Consider the following 16,648-nt stretch of genomic DNA (forward strand, 5'->3'; position numbering starts at 1 on the left):
AGACGGAACAATGAACCGAGCTGTTTTAAAAAAAGCAGCGGGTGTGGATTTTGGTCCGGGGGTCTATAGTGTCTATAGTGACTCTTGTGTTGTGAAAATGTCGAGGAAACAGAACGCCCTGAGAAAGAGGCGATGAGTTGACTTATGGACTATTAGCCCACTGCTTTTGGAAAACACTGTGTGCCTTGTGTACCGCCGGCCGAACCTGTGCGCGGAGAGAGACCTCGTGAAAACAAGCCAAGCGCCGCCTCGCAAGCGGGAATGCACTCAAATAATGCTTAGCATGTTGTCGCCGGTGTGTCGCTTTATTTTTTAACCCTTTCACCGCCACACGGCAAAGGGTTAACCCCTTTCACTACCACACTACAGAAGGTTAACCTTAGTTTCACTACCACACTACAGACAACCGTCTGTAGTGTGGTAGTGAAAGTGTTAACCGTCTGTAGTGTGGTAGTGAAAGGTTAACCGTCTGTAGTGTGGTAGTGAAAGGTTAACCGTCTGTAGTGTGGTAGTGAAAGGTTAACCTTCTGTAGTGTGGTAGTGAAAGGTTAACCATCTGTAGTGTGGTAGTGAAAGGGTTAACCTTCTGTAGTATGTGGTAGTGAAAGGTTAACCTTCTGTAGTGTGGTAGTGAAAGGTTAACCGTCTGTAGTGTGGTAGTGAAAGGTTAACCGTCTGTAGTGTGGTAGTGAAAGGTTAACCTTCTGTAGTGTGGTAGTGAAAGGTTAACCTTCTGTAGTGTGGTAGTGAAAGGTTAACCTTCTGTAGTGTGGTAGTGAAAGGTTAACCATCTGTAGTGTGGTAGTGAAAGGTTAACCGTCTGTAGTGTGGTAGTGAAAGGTTAACCTTCTGTAGTGTGGTAGTGAAAGGTTAACCATCTGTAGTGTGGTAGTGAAAGGGTTAACCTTCTGTAGTGTGGTAGTGAAAGGTTAACCGTCTGTAGTGTGGTAGTGAAAGGTTAACCGTCTGTAGTGTGGTAGTGAAAGGTTAACCTTCTGTAGTGTGGTAGTGAAAGGGTTAACCTGTTGTAGTGTGGTAGTGAAAGGTTAACCGTCTGTAGTGTGGTAGTGAAAGGTTAAGCTTCTGTAGTGTGGTAGTGAAAGGTTAACCGTCTGTAGTGTGGTAGTGAAAGGGTTAACCTTCTGTAGTGTGGTAGTGAAAGTTAACCTTCTGTAGTGTGGTAGTGAAAGGTTAACCTTCTGTAGTGTGGTAGTGAAAGGTTAACCTTCTGTAGTGTGGTAGTGAAAGGTTAACCATCTGTAGTGTGGTAGTGAAAGGTTAACCTTCTGTAGTGTGGTAGTGAAAGGTTAACCGTCTGTAGTGTGGTAGTGAAAGGTTAACCGTCTGTAGTGTGGTAGTGAAAGGTTAACCGTCTGTAGTGTGGTAGTGAAAGGTTAACCGTCTGTAGTGTGGTAGTGAAAGGTTAACCTTCTGTAGTGTGGTAGTGAAAAGGTTAACCTGTTGTAGTGTGGTAGTGAAAGGTTAACCGTCTGTAGTGTGGTAGTGAAAGGTTAACCTTCTGTAGTGTGGTAGTGAAAGGTTAACCGTCTGTAGTGTGGTAGTGAAAGGTTAACCGTCTGTAGTGTGGTAGTGAAAGGGTTAACCTTCTGTAGTGTGGTAGTGAAAGGTTAACCGTCTGTAGTGTGGTAGTGAAAGGTTAACCTTCTGTAGTGTGGTAGTGAAAGGTTAACTTTCTGTAGTCTGGTAGTTTTGATTGATTGATTGATTGATTGAAAAGTGTATTAACAGATTGCAGAATGGGTACAGTACAGCTCAATACACACAATTGTTAAGGGAATGCAGACCAGAGAAAGACTTTCATCTTGTTTACATCAGGGTCCCCCATTTTCAATTCATCATAAGATGAAAGGTTAAGATAAGATAAGGTAGTGAAAGGTTAACCATCTGTAGTGTGGTAGTGAAAGGTTAACCTTCTGTAGTGTGGTAGTGAAAGGTTAACCTTCTGTAGTGTGGTCGTTTTGATTGATTGATTGAAAAGTGTATTAACAGATTGCAGAATGGGTACAGTACAGCTCAATACACACAATTGTTAAGGGGATGCAGACCAGAGAAAGACTTTCATCTTGTTTACATCAGGGTCCCCCATTTTCAATTCATCATAAGATGAAAGGTTAAGATAAGATAAGGTAGTGAAAGGTTAACCTTCTGTAGTGTGGTAGTGAAAGGGTTCATCAGAGCGCTGCTGGTGGTTACATACACAGGGACCAAAGACATGTGCAAAATCACTGACGTCCTCATTACTTTCACCATCATGTCATTCGTCGTCAGACGGCATTACATGAAACCGTGTGTCAAGAGAATGAGTTCATCAAACTAATGGAATGTGGATGTGGTATCAGTGTAAACATAAACGCTCAACGTTATTTCGCTCACTGATAGAAGGTGCTTGAGCCTGCATGGTGGGGTTCGTGGTCACACAGTCCACTGACCTGTCCACACAGTAGCTTCTGTATTCCATCCTTCATTGAGGGGAAAACCGTCAATATAGGATACAGGAAAATTACCTATAAGCCTATGTTTTTTAAATAGTAGTTTTGCTTTAAAAAAAAAAAAAAATACCATATATATATTCATCTAACTTGCATCAATCTGATTCTACTAACATAATTGGCAATACTAGTTTCAATCGATATTGTATCACTTTACAAAGGTTGGTAAACAAACAAACAAAAAACAAAGTGGATATACATGGAGTTTAGGTGCATCCCTGCCTCTTATCCTGTTCGTCATTAGTTCATTTGGCACCATTGTGTTAAGTGCAGTGTGTAAACAGCGTGCGTAAAGAGAGGAATAACATGCCACAGTAACCTACAACAATAGTCTCTGACAGTGTCATCCTCTCACGCTAATAAAATCCAAGGTAACGTCGCGGCCACCAATGCGAGCAGAGTAAACGCGGAAAGCAAAAACACCAAGAAACGCGCTGTGGTGCAAATCTTCCTGCCGCGCCTGCGTCGAGGCGGCGGAACCACGGCGGTCATCACAACACTGACGGTGTCCTCTTCGACCATGGGTCGACCCTGGTCGCTGATGATGAAGATCTGCGAGGCGTTGTTGCGTCCCGGGCTGACCAGCCGGTGGCCGCGGGTCACTCTCTCCGAAATGTCCCCGAAGCAGCGCGTAATCCAGTTCGATCGCCGCCGCGGTGAGCTGTCCTCTTCCCCCGACGCGCGGTGCTGCGCGCCTTGGAGAGGCGCGGTGATGGTGAGGTCGGAGGAGGGGGGGACCGGGACCTCCAGCGTCTGCTCCTGCTGCCGTCCATCTGGGTGTTTCTCCCCCGTGGCGAGGGGGATCACGACCTCCTTCTGTTTCCTGATGAACGTCAGATGTCGGCAGATGGGGCAGACGATGGTGTTTCTGATGACCCCGTCCCGGTGGACGCTGACCAGGGTTTTGACCAAACAGTCGTGGCAGAATACGTGTCCACAGCTCAGGGTCCTCTCTGTGCCCAGGAGACACTCGTAGCACACGGGACACTCGGAGTCCTCGTCCTCCTCCTGCATGATGTCCTCCTCCTGTGACCTGTCTGTAAAATGCCATATGCAGCAAGTCACATACTCTTTCAGGATCTATGGGTAACACAGTACTGTATATTTGCATATCGTATATGTCACAAATGTAACAGTATAAATACCTGTATGTCATGTATGTCCCTATGCCATAAATGTCATGTATGTTGTGTATGTCATAAATGTGAATTGAAAATGGGGGACCCTGATGTAAACAAGACGAAAGTCTTTCTCTGGTCTGCATCGATCCCCTTAACAATTGTGTGTATTGAGCCGTACTGTATTGTACCCATTCTGCAATCTGTTAAATAAAGTTTTCATTAATTAATTCATTCAGTGTATAGCCTATACAATGTGATTATCAGTTTGCTCCACATCATAAAGGAATAAAAAGCTACAGTTAACAGAATAAAAAAAGCTGGTATTTATATACAATACAAATAATAAACAGTACATGTATAAAAAGTACCTTTTCCACGGCACCGCACCGCAGTGATCGGACTATAGGTGATGAATCGACGATGGTGGTGATCGAGGGGGGCCCCTTCTTGGTACTAAACTCACAGAGGCTGGTTTGTTGTGGATCCTCCTTCACCGACTCGAGTCCTTCATGGTGTCTGCGACTGTGTGGAGGCGAGGCCAGTGTCTTGTTGTAAAGCAGGGGCCCGTCGTGTCAGTCACCTGGTGACTTGGTGGCTGATTGGATCACTGTTCTGGCTGGAGCTGCCAAGCAGGTTCCTCACGCTCGTCCCCGTCAGCTACGTATTCGTTTCATCCAACACATTTACATTTAGTCATTTAGCAGCTGACGCTTTGATCCAAAGCGACTTACAAGTTCTGTACGACAAGTCATCAGGAAGGGCACAACTCTATTGATTGATTGATTGAAAACTTTATTAACAGATTGCAGAATGGGTACACAATACAGTACAGCTCAATACACACAATTGTTAAGGGGATGCAGACCAGAGAAAGACTTTCGTCTTGTTTACATCAGGGTCCCCCATTTTCAATTCATCAGGACATATATGACATACATGACATACAGATAGACAGTACTGCTACATCTATACATTTATGACCAGATTTGCAAATACAGTACTGTTTGTGATACAAAAAGAGTCCAGAAAAGGGAGTATATACATTTGACGTAAAAACTGTACATTGGAGTAATGTTCATCAAAGTGTTGAGTACCGTATAGGTTAGTTTATTAGGACAAAGTGCATGACAGTAATTCCTTCACAATTACCAAAAATCACAAGCAGCGAATATATAATAATACAAATAATTAGTATTATTATCGGATATCCAGACATTATCATTATTAATTATCTTCTATTACGACGAGTGAAAGAAATATATTGATTGAAAACTTTATTAACAGATTGCAGAATTGGTACAATTATACAGTACAGCTCAATACAAACAATTGTTAAAGGGTAACTATCTTATAAATGGCCTTTTTCAGTGTTTAGCATTGTTTCCTGGCTATGTGGACTTATATTAATAATAGGATCTATGTCTCTAATTCTCATATTGGCGCATTCTTCCAATTCTCCTCTCACAATATTCACCCTCACTGAACTGAGTCATCTGAAAATGTGCATATCTGTGATGTCAGCGATTTCTCAGCTGCATAATAATGTGGAAGTTGGTGTGGCAGTTTGGCACCGCACCAGGCCACACAGTAGTTGGAGCCCATAGTCTCAAAACGGCTTAAGATCTTGAGGTAGAAAAATGCTGTTTTTGAGTACTATACTTGATTAGAAATACAAAACAATGATTTTTTTTGAACCTTACAGAGGTGTTCCATAGACTCACAGGAGTTGTGTAAAAGTGCCCAAATAGTGAAAGAAATAGTAAAATAGTTCCCCTTTAAGAGGATGCAGACCAGAGAAATACTTTCGTCTTGTTTACATCGGGGTCCCCCATTTTCAATTCATCAAGACATTTATGACATACATGGCATACAGATATACAGTACTGTTTCATCAAGACATTTATGACATGCAAGACATACACATATACAGTACTGACGAGAAAGAGATCATAAAAAAAATATATACATTCGAAGGGGAAGAAACTGTACATTGGAGGGGGTTGGGTGGTTGGTGGTGGGGGGGGGTTTGGACATTTACCGGGGCCAGTTTCTAATTGCATATCGAGAAGAGAACGGGTGGATGAGGTTACCTCTCCCCCTGTTAGAATTCTGTTTTAGGCGCTATGCCTGTTTTAAGATACGATAAGATAAGATATTCCTTTATTGATCCCCTTGGCGAAATTCGGGCGTCATATATCAGCATGGGGGAGGGGAGTCTCCTCCCCACCGCATGTACATATTCCCTCCCCGCCGTATGGATATTTCCCTCCCACCCACCCACCCCCTCCTAATGTACAGTCCCCTCCCCAACATACTCTGTCAGGATCTAGGGGTAACAGTACTGTATATTTGAATACCGTTTATGTCACAAATGTATCAGTACTAAATACCTATATGTCCCTATGCCATAAATGTCATGTATGTTGTGTATGTCATAAATGTCTATATGAATTGAAAATGGGGGACCCTGATGGAAACAAGACAAACGTCTTTCTCTGGTCTGCATCCCCTTAACAATTGTATGTATTGAGCCGTACTGTATTGTACCCATTCTGCAATCTGTTAAATAAAGTTTTCATTCATTCATTCAGGTACAGGTATGGGCAGGGTAATAGTAGAAAGCCATAAATATAGGTAATATAATTTGATCTGAATATAAAAAATATGAGAAAAATAAACAGTGTAAACAATATTATGAACTCTGAATATAAAGATATGAGAAAAATAAACAGTGTAAACAATATAATGAACTCTGAATATAATAGTATGACAAAAATAAACAGTGTAAACAATATAATTAACTCTGAATATATAAATATGAAAATAAAATATGAAAAAAACAAACAAGGTCTAAATTATAACTTTCTTTCTCTCTTTCTTTCTTTCTTTCATTCATTCATTCTTTCTTTCTTTCTTTCTTTCTTTCTTTCTTTCTTTCTTTCTTTCTTTCTTTCTTTCTTTCTTTCTTTCTTTCTTTCTTTCTTTCTTTCTTTCTTTCTTTCTTTCTTTCTTTCTTTCTTTCTCTCTCTCTCTCTCTCCCTCTCTCTGATTGATTGATTGATTGATTGAAAACTTTATTAACAGATTGCAGAATGGGTACAATACAGTACAGCTCAATACACACAAGGGATGCAGACCAGAGAAAGACTTTCGTCTTGTTTACATCAGGGTCCCCCATTTTCAATTCATCATAACATAATGACATACACGAGATACAGATAGACAGTACTGCTATAGACTATAGTAACTATACATTTATGACATACCATATTTACAAATACAGTACTGTTTTTGATACAAGAAGAGTCTCAAAAAGAGAGTATATACATTTGACGAAGAAACTACATTTCTGTATGTATATATTTCTTTCTTTTTCATTCGGGGTCAGATGAACCAAACGTCTCCATCAGGGGACCCTGATGGAAACAAGACAAACGTCTTTCTCAGGTCTGCATCCCCTTAACAATTGTATGTATTGAGCCGTACTGTATTGTACCCATTCTGCAATCTGTTAAATAAAGTTTTCATTCATTCATTCATTGCCAGGTGGACATAATAAAATAAATCTAATGATACTATATATGGCAAACGTACGCCACCTTGTGGCCATAGGCGGCCCAAATAAACATCCCTAAATAAAATCGACCAAAACGTGGCGACACATTCTATTCTAATCTAGCTCTACAACACTCACGCGGCCCAGCTCTGTGACGTTGACGTCGTGACGTCAGCGCGTGCGTTCACATCAGAATCTTACGTTACTTCCGAGACGCGTTGGCAATTTCTGAATCACCACACACACACAGGTAGCAGTGACCCAGCGGGGAAGAAGAAGATGTGTCGGGTGTGAAAACGTTGGCTTACAAGGCGACTTTAAGGGGAAAAGGAAATAATTTCACACGGAGTTGACATGACAGGTAAAGAAGTAAACATTATATTATCTTTGTTCGACGTGTCGAATGACATTACAACCTACATTGACCCTGTTGTTACGTTTAGCTAGGAGGAACAAGTAACGTTACCGGTCCCTACCGGTCGAGCCAAGCCGGTGACAGCTGCATTCATCTGGGCTCGAGCCTCTCTGGTGGTGTCGGTGCATAGCTAGCCTTAGCATTCTTTTATCGGGATACTATCTTATATTATCGTGCCTTTTTTATGTGATAAAACCTATACGTTATCTCTAACCTATACCCTAACTTATGTTGACATTTTTTTTCGTAATGTCAGCCAATGCCATCCACAGGCTATGTTACTGTTATTTCACTCCCTGCTGGGAATGTGATCTGGATTCTTGTCATGCAGTGTTGCTGCTTATTGGTCTTTTTGAAAATGAATAGGCCTTGTTGGGTAATTTCTTCTGCTGACTGTCACATGCTGTTATTTATTGTAGGTACTATAAATTATATATTCACTTGAATGACCTAGATCCAGAAATGGACTATAGGGGGGGTATATGGTATCCGTAAATACAAATTTGATTCTCAATGTATTGTCGTCATCATACAGTACTACAAGGGAAATAAGCTTGTCATCCAACCAGAGTGTAAAATGTAACAGTAAAGTGAAATAGTAATATACAATGTACAGGTGGTAATAATAGTGCTAATCACCAGATGTATAGAGTTGTAGTATTAATATGTACTGTGATATACAGGTATAAAGACACTGTGGTAGTAAGTCATACTGGCCAGCAGCGTAACTAGTAAGAGTAGGTAAAGGGATATGTACAGAGATATAGATATTGTATCTACAGATATGTAAAAAGAGTTATATGCAGGTATGTACAGACAGATGTGGATATATATATATATATATATATATATATATACACGGTAAGAATATATACATTTAGTCATTTAGCTGATGCTTTTATCCAAAGCGACTTACAAGTTCTGTATGACAAGTCATCAGGAAGGGCACAACTCTATCAGCTGAATAACAATGTTCATCAAAGTGTTGCGTGCATCAGTGTAGGTTAGTTCATTAGGACAAGTGCATGACAGTAAGGTTAGTTAGGGTTAGATTTGTATTTTTTTTTTCATTTCAGATAATGGTTATATATATATATATATATATAGCATTATTGTACAGCTATCATACAGAATAAGCTAAGCGTGTCACGATGGGGTCCCTCCTGTAAGCAGAGCCCAGGCCACAGGGTTCCTCTGTGGGTCTCTCTCTAGAAGAACAACGGGACACACTGCCCCCTCCCACACACACACATTTCCCAAAAATCACATTATGAATAAAATGACTGAGCGAAGGCGAGAGTGACGTGCAGTCTCTGAGTAAGCAGCACTGAGTCACCATCAGAGAATGTGAACACTGGAGACCGGATAAAGCCTCCCTCCGCTATACCTTCCTTCCCCCTGGTAGTAAATACCACGGTGGTAGAGGCTAACTGTTTCCAGATGGAGGTACGGTCGGTTGGTATATACGGCCATGTGCTCACCACCCGCCTGCTCTGCTCTGGGATCGGTCCAAAAAGCAGGAGCCGGGGCCCACATGTCTGTCTTTCCGGTGGATGCGGAGAGGACAGGAATACACACGAATGGCAGTCAAAACCATTTATTTGTGTATATGGTCACTTTAGACTGCGTCTCTTTATCCCTTTATTATACTGTGTACATGATTAACACTACAACTCTGATTGGCACTATTACTCAGTAGTACTAACATTTATATATTATTTATATACCTGTACATTCTATATTACTATTATTACACTCTGGTTGGATGCCAAACTCCTTTTTACGTTGTACTGTACTTGTGCTGTAACTGGGCTTACGACGTGTGCCTTCACGTTGTATTTGTATTTGCCAAGATATATACCGCCAGTCTGTTCTGCACTGAATTTGTCCTGTTATTTTGAGTCCTAGCTTAGTGATAAGGAATTCATTCATTTCCATACCTTGCCAATGGTGATTCCATTGATAACTTTTGCCATTCTGAGATGTTCAGTCTATTTGTTTTTCATCCAAATTGCCATGGAAACAGAAGCCTCTCGTTTCCTCTCTCTCTCACCATGCCTTTGTGTAGACCTGCTGTAATCAATAGTAAGCTCCTGATCTCAATCAAACAAGCTGTACCTGTCACAACAAAGGCAAGGTATTTTCTGCTTGTTTCGGTTATTTCAGGTTTTAGGACTGATTGGTGTGGGATAAGAGTAGATGGGCTAGCCAGTGACCGACAGAATGTTCACGATTTCTATTTGTTGCCTAACAATTACAATGAATGGAAAGCTTACACTCCACCCACTTCCACCACACAAAACAAGTCTAAAAGCAATAATGATTTACACAATACATAGATAGATACTATACAAAAAAGAAAAGTCATAAATACTGTGAATACAATTCATAATTTGGTCCTTAACAGAGCCTACAACGATAATCTAAATAGATCATTATGTATATACCATATATACCAATATCCAGCCCAGCAGAGAGCAATATTGTCAGCAAATGCCCACATTTTCTATTGTTTATTGGGATCCCCATTAGCTGTCAGTGTCACCTAGGCAACAGCTATTCTTCCTGGGGTCCACATAGAAGGGAAAAAAACATACATATATTTCCAAACATTTAACAAAAGAGAAAAAGATAAGATATTCCTTTATTGATCCCCTTGGGGGAAATTCAGGCAGCATGGGGGAGGGGAGGTACAGGTATGGGCAGGGTAATAGTAGAAAGACATAAATACAGGCAATACAAATGATAGTACAGTATAAAAGTAAAAATAGGAAGTGTAACAATATAATTAACTCTGGATATACGCATCTGAGCAAGTAGGCAGTGTGATCAAAGGTGCAGATGTCTGTATGCCCTCAGTTATATTATGCATTACTATAAATATGGTTACAATAAACACTAGAATCTAAATATATATTACTGTCTATGACTGAGTAAGTAGAGTATACAGTATACACAACACACAGGTGCAGTATACACAAGGTACCCTAACCAAGGTACCCCAACTATAAATATGGTTACAATAACACTAGAATCTAAATATACTATGAGTAAGTAAAGTATTCAGTACACAGGTGCAGTATACACACACAAGGTAAAGGTACCCTAACCAACGTAATGTGTCATGTTATAGTCTTTGCCGTTTAGGTGGGAGTCGGACCCACTCGGTGATCAGACATTCCTAGTAGTTCTCGAGTTCTGCCGCCGTTGTCCATGTATCATCACCCTTTAAACCAGTTGGCTTTCATCTGGTGAAAAGAAACACCCCCCCCCCCCCCCCCCCCCCCCCAGGCTGTATTCTAGAGACGGTAGTGTTATTTTTAGCCAAGGTTGTATCAATAATAGCATATGTGATCATTAACGAGCGGTTCCCTTGTTCCACCCCAGCGTTGTTTGTCTCCTGTAGTTTCCTGTGTGTGTCTGGCTTATTCCCACAGCAGTAGTGAGTTGAGGAGGATGCTGTGGGTTGGGACACACCTCTCCACGGGGGAATGTTGTAGGGAAGAAACAGCTGTACTGCCTTTGACCCTGTGACCCTCAGCTCAACGTAGTGCATGTCCCTCTACTTAGTCTGTGCCCCTCTACATACATTCGTCTACACACACAGATGGCGGACGCAACCATGCAAGGTGCCAACCTGCACATTGGGAGCAATTGGGGGTTAAGTGTCTTGCTCAAGGACACGCTACCCGAGAGGAGCTGGAATCGAACCGGGAACCTTCGACTACCAGACGATTGCTCTACCTCCTGAGCCACTGTTGTCCCTCTACGTAGTCTATATCAAATTCCTCCATAAGCCTAAATACTTGGCGTAACAAAAAAAAAATCCTAAGACATTTCTTATTGATGGTAGCATTTTTTTTAAATAATATTCACATACGAATCGCAATTCTATCAACTGAACCAAAATCGATTTACAAATTCCAAAAATCTCTCTATATATATATATATAATAAAATAAAAAAGATACTGTATATGTATTATGTATATACCTTTTTGTATTTGTTTTTGCCCTTGCTTTGTTATTGCAAATCACTGCCAGGGACATGTTTATGTTCAAATGATAGCATTTATGTTCCATATCTATAGTGGACTAAACTAAACTGGGAAATAAAATCTTTACTCAAGGTTTACATTCCGCCGAGGTTTACATTTGATTCAGTGTGCTGTTTATTTAGTCTTTTGAGACCAACCCTTTCACTACCACACTACCAAATGGTTAACCCTTTCACTGCGACAATCTTTCACTGCCACATGACAAAGGGTTAACCCTTTCACTACCACACTACTTCTGTAGTGTGGTAGTGAAAGGGTTTTAAAGTGTCTACCATGTAACCACAGTCAAATGGGGAGAAGTAACTTGGTCGTTTTCCATCCAGCGCAGCGTCCACTGCCTGACCCCTGTGTCTGACTGAAATCCCTCCAAGCCACACAGGCGGATTATGAATATTCCCAAACTCCGCTAATGGGACTCCTGCCGTCTGCCGCACACACACACACACACACGGGAGCCCCGTACTACAGATGTGGTGAAATATTATTGCCCAAACCCCCGGCCCGTGTGTTCATAATATGGGCCCCAGATTAAGGCAGCGTTTAATAGCCCCGAACCGGATTAGAGAAACAGCCACCCACCGCCGCGGCGGCGGCTAAGTGGCTTTTGCGCTAAACGGGAAACGAGATGAAAAAGCCCGCGGTCGGGACTTCAAAACAATAACGCAGACTTTGATCCGAGTGACTTCCTTGACGTTAGCCACGCTGAGTGAACATGAATGAATGAGGCGGTCTCTTTGCACGACATGAGTTATGTTTGAAATTTAATGAGGGGGGGGGGGCCTCTCTTAAATGAACTAATCCAGACAACGGGGACGTCTCCGCCGAGGCTCGTCTCTCAGCCCTAGAAAGGGAAGCCGTTGACCGCTGGGTCGGTGTGTCGAGCTCTGAATGGCTGAGCGGAAGACTCCCTCCAGAGAGAGAGGTTGTGGCTGAAGTCGGTGATTCATGAGTAACCGTGGGCGACGGGACCACTGAGCTGTGGTTCTCCTGCGTGCCCAGTCAGATCTGGCTCTCTCTGGCCCACTCTGTCTCCACTGGGCTGTGGTTCTCCTCTCTGGCCCACTCTCCACTGGGCTGTGGTTCTGTCTCTCTGGCCCACTCTCCACTGGGCTGTGGTTCTGTCTCTGTGGCCCACTCTCCACTGGGCTGTGGTTCTGTCTCTCTGGCCCACTCTCCACTGGGCTGTGGTTCTGTCTCTGTGGCCCACTCTCCACTGGGCTGTGGTTCTGTCTCTCTGGCCCACTCTCCACTGGGCTGTGGTTCTCCTCTGTGTTCCACTCTCCACTGGGCTGTGGTTCTTTCTCCTCTCTGACCCACTCTCCACTGGGCTGTGGTTCTGTCTCTCTGACCCACACTCCACTGGGCTGTGGTTCTGTCTCTCTGGCCCACTCTCCACTGGGCTGTGGTTCTGTCTCTCTGGCCCACTCTCCACTGGGCTGTGGTTCTCCTCTCTGACCCACTCTCCACTGAGCTGTGGTTCTGTCTCTCTGGCCCACTCTCCACTGGGCTGTGGTTCTGTCTCTGTGGCCCACTCTCCACTGGGCTGTGGTTCTGTCTCTCTGACCCACTCTCCACTGGGCTGTGGTTCTGTCTCTCTGACCCACTCTCCACTGGGCTGTGGTTCTGTCTCTCTGGCCCAACTCTCCACTGGGCTGTGGTTCTGTCTCTCTGACCCACTCTCCACTGGGCTGTGGTTCTGTCTCTCTGGCCCACTCTCCACTGGGCTGTGGTTCTGTCTCTGTGGCCCACTCTCCACTGGGCTGTGGTTCTGTCTCTGTGGCCCACTCTCCACTGGGCTGTGGTTCTGTCTCTCTGGCCCACTCTCCACTGGGCTGTGGTTCTGTCTCTCTGACCCACTCTCCACTGGGCTGTGGTTCTGTCTCTGACCCACTCTCCACTGGGCTGTGGTTCTGTCTCTCTGACCCACTCTCCACTGGGCTGTGGTTCTGTCTCTCTGGCCCACTCTCCACTGGGCTGTGGTTCTGTCTCTGGCCCACTCTCCACTGGGCTGTGGTTCTGTCTCTCTGACCCACTCTCCACTGGGCTGTGGTTCTGTCTCTCTGGCCCACTCTCCACTGGGCTGTGGTTCTCCTCTCTGGCCCACTCTCCACTGGGCTGTGGTTCTGTCTCTGGCCCACTCTCCACTGGGCTGTGGTTCTGTCTCTCTGACCCACTCTCCACTGGGCTGTGGTTCTGTCTCTGGCCCACTCTCCACTGGGCTGTGGTTCTGTCTCTCTGGCCCACTCTCCACTGGGCTGTGGTTCTGTCTCTCTGGCCCACTCTCCACTGGGCTGTGGTTCTGTCTCTCTGACCCACTCTCCACTGGGCTGTGGTTCTCCTCTCTGGCCCACTCTCCACTGGGCTGTGGTTCTCCTCTCTGGCCCACTCTCCACTGGGCTGTGGTTCTGTCTCTGTGGCCCACTCTCCACTGGGCTGTGGTTCTGTCTCTGTGGCCCACTCTCCACTGGGCTGTGGTTCTGTCTCTCTGGCCCACTCTCCACTGGGCTGTGGTTCTGTCTCTGTGGCCCACTCTCCACTGGGCTGTGGTTCTGTCTCTCTGACCCACTCTCCACTGGGCTGTGGTTCTGTCTCTCTGGCCCACTCTCCACTGGGCTGTGGTTCTCCTCTCTGGCCCACTCTCCACTGGGCTGTGGTTCTGTCTCTCTGGCCCACTCTCCACTGGGCTGTGGTTCTGTCTCTGTGGCCCACTCTCCACTGGGCTGTGGTTCTCCTCTCTGGCCCACTCTCCACTGGGCTGTGGTTCTGTCTCTGTGGCCCACTCTCCACTGGGCTGTGGTTCTGTCTCTCTGACCCACTCTCCACTGACTCCACGGGAGGTCTGTACTGTTTGAACGTTGCATTTGGAAATTGAGTGGAAATGAGTGCAACGCTGGGATGAGATGAGATAAGATATTGATCCCTTGGGGAAATGTAGGTGTCATAGCAGGAGGGGGGAGGGGAGGTACAGGTATGAGCAGGGTAATGGAAGTAAGGCATTAATATATACAGGCAATAAAGTCTAATCTGAATATAAAAATATCAGAAAAGATAAACGGTGTAAACAATATAATTAACTCTGAATATAAAAATATGAGAAAAATACAAAGGTGCCGATGAGGGTATGTATGCCCTATCGGTTATATTATACGTTACAATATAGGCAATAAAGACTGTGAATCTGACTGAATGTATACTATGAATAAGAGTAAAAGTAAACGGTACACAATACAAGGTACATTATACACAAGGTGCCCTAACTGGCATGAAATACGTCATACAGGTCCGTGCAGGTTTTGGTGGTTAGGTCGCTTTCACACAGGGGCTGTTTGGTCCGGATTATCGGACCAGAATTCGATAGTCCGGTTTTTCGGGTTTGTGTGAATGCGGTCGAACTCGGTCCGCCTGAAAACGTAGGTCTCGGTTCGCTTCATCGGACCAAACACGAACCAAATATAGGAAGTGTTTATTATTACCACTGCTCGCAGCATTCAATGCAAAACAAGCACACTGCATCTATCTCTCTATCTATCTATATATCTATATATCTAACTGTGCATCTTGGGAAGAAGGAAGAAAAAACGCGGCTTATTATATTGTTATTATTATATATATATAACAACGTGGTGTAAAAGTTGTTTAGCGAGAGGATGGTGGTAATCGGCTTCAATAGAACAACTCCAACTCGCCTCCGCTGATCTGGAGTCAGACAGAGCTCGCAGTCCACACACAGACACACACACACACGCGCGCGCACACACAGGCTCGCAGCCACACACACATTTCCACTGTCCAATAGACGAGCGCCCTTTTCGACCGCGTGACATTGTTCAGATAGTTTGGTGCGCCTGACAGATTGCTGTGTGAACGCAGGCGAACCAAATGAAGAATGCAACAATGTTGCAACTTCACCACCAGAACCGCACCGAGTCCACCAAAACTATATGTGAAAGCGACCGTCCGTACACCACTAGCCTGCTATAATGTCACGTATTTGTTCACCTGGATGTGTGGTGAAGGTGTCCTGATCCGAGGACGAGGTGGGGCGACGGTGGCTCAGGAGACAGAGCGTTTGTCTGGTAATCGTTAGATTCCAGCTCCTCCCCGTGTCAGTCCTCCTCCCCTGGGAAGTGGGAAGAACGCAGTGTGTCAGAAGTGTCCTTGAGCAAGACACTTTAAAACACAGTCTTGAGTCATCATTGGGGAGTAAGGTTACACGGGCTATCTGTTAATTAGATCATGATGGATTCAGTCAGACCCCATCTTATTTGCTTTGTCTAATCGCAGTGTTTTGTTTTGTGTAGGTGTGTTATTTATTTAGTTTCTTTAATATGTTTTGTCAATATATTGTATTGTGTGAATGTGTATTTTTGAGTTGTCAGTCACCATGTTAAGTTATTGGACCACAGGAAGAATAGCTGCTGCTATGCAAATGCTAATGAGATCATAATAAAAACAAACCAACAACAAACCTCTAACTGCTCCCAATGAGCAGGTTTACTTGGCACCTTTTGCATGGTCGCCTCCGCCATCTGTGTGTGAGTGAGTGAATGGGTGAGTGAGCGCGAGGCATATGTTGTAAAGCGCTTTGGATAAAAGCGTTATATAACATGCAGTCTGATTTACACGACTAGAAATGATGACTGCAACGTTGATGATTCTGACTTTGACATGTTGAGCCTTGCTTTGAACCGTGTCGGTCGCACCAACCAACCCTATCCCACATGTTTACGCTCCCGTCGTTAACGTTAGGAATGGCGATTTAGGTTAGTGAGGCTAATGTATTCCTTTACCTTTCTATCCCTAGGTTGCTCTACCATGGACACGGAGATGATTCCTAAATTTTCTTCAAAGGATGAGGAAATCGATTACTGGAAGTCTTTATCCCTCAAGTACAAGAAAAGGTAGGCTACGTTTTTAAATGTCAAACCTTTATTTAAACTCGAAAGGCAATAACAATAAGACGAGTAAGGATAACAATCAATTAAAACAT

The 16,648-nt window shown here is 43.9% G+C and overlaps 2 protein-coding genes and 1 pseudogene across 3 annotated transcripts in view; 2 read left to right on the forward strand and 1 right to left on the reverse strand.

Moving 5' to 3' along the window:
• The window catches only part of LOC311240422 (rho GTPase-activating protein 44-like), a 72,933-nt pseudogene extending 72,797 nt beyond the window's left edge, over window positions 1-136 (forward strand). The window contains exon 16 of the transcript XR_014621101.1: window positions 106-136. The product of XR_014621101.1 is annotated as a rho GTPase-activating protein 44-like (transcript). The remainder of the gene's footprint in view (window positions 1-105) is intronic.
• Window positions 137-1,583: 1,447 nt separating this feature from the next.
• Window positions 1,584-4,141, reverse strand: LOC311240850 (RING finger protein 222). Its single transcript, XM_084329443.1, has 2 exons — window positions 4,000-4,141; window positions 1,584-3,547 (listed from the first exon to the last, which is right to left on the reverse strand). Exon 2 carries the CDS (start codon window positions 3,522-3,524, stop codon window positions 2,862-2,864), a length of 663 nt encoding a protein of 220 aa, XP_084185569.1. The 5' UTR covers window positions 3,525-3,547; window positions 4,000-4,141; the 3' UTR covers window positions 1,584-2,861.
• A 3,312-nt stretch (window positions 4,142-7,453) lies between these two features.
• Window positions 7,454-16,648, forward strand: part of ndel1b (nudE neurodevelopment protein 1-like 1b) — a 33,303-nt gene continuing 24,108 nt past the window's right edge. Inside the window, exons 1-2 of the mRNA XM_084329442.1 lie at window positions 7,454-7,548; window positions 16,463-16,559. Coding sequence (XP_084185568.1) covers window positions 7,542-7,548; window positions 16,463-16,559 — 104 coding nt within the window. The 5' untranslated portion in view covers window positions 7,454-7,541. The remainder of the gene's footprint in view (window positions 7,549-16,462; window positions 16,560-16,648) is intronic.

Source organism: Notolepis coatsorum (assembly GCF_963971535.1).
Source record: "Notolepis coatsorum genome assembly, chromosome: 14".
NCBI classification, from domain to species: domain Eukaryota; kingdom Metazoa; phylum Chordata; class Actinopteri; order Aulopiformes; family Paralepididae; genus Notolepis; species Notolepis coatsorum.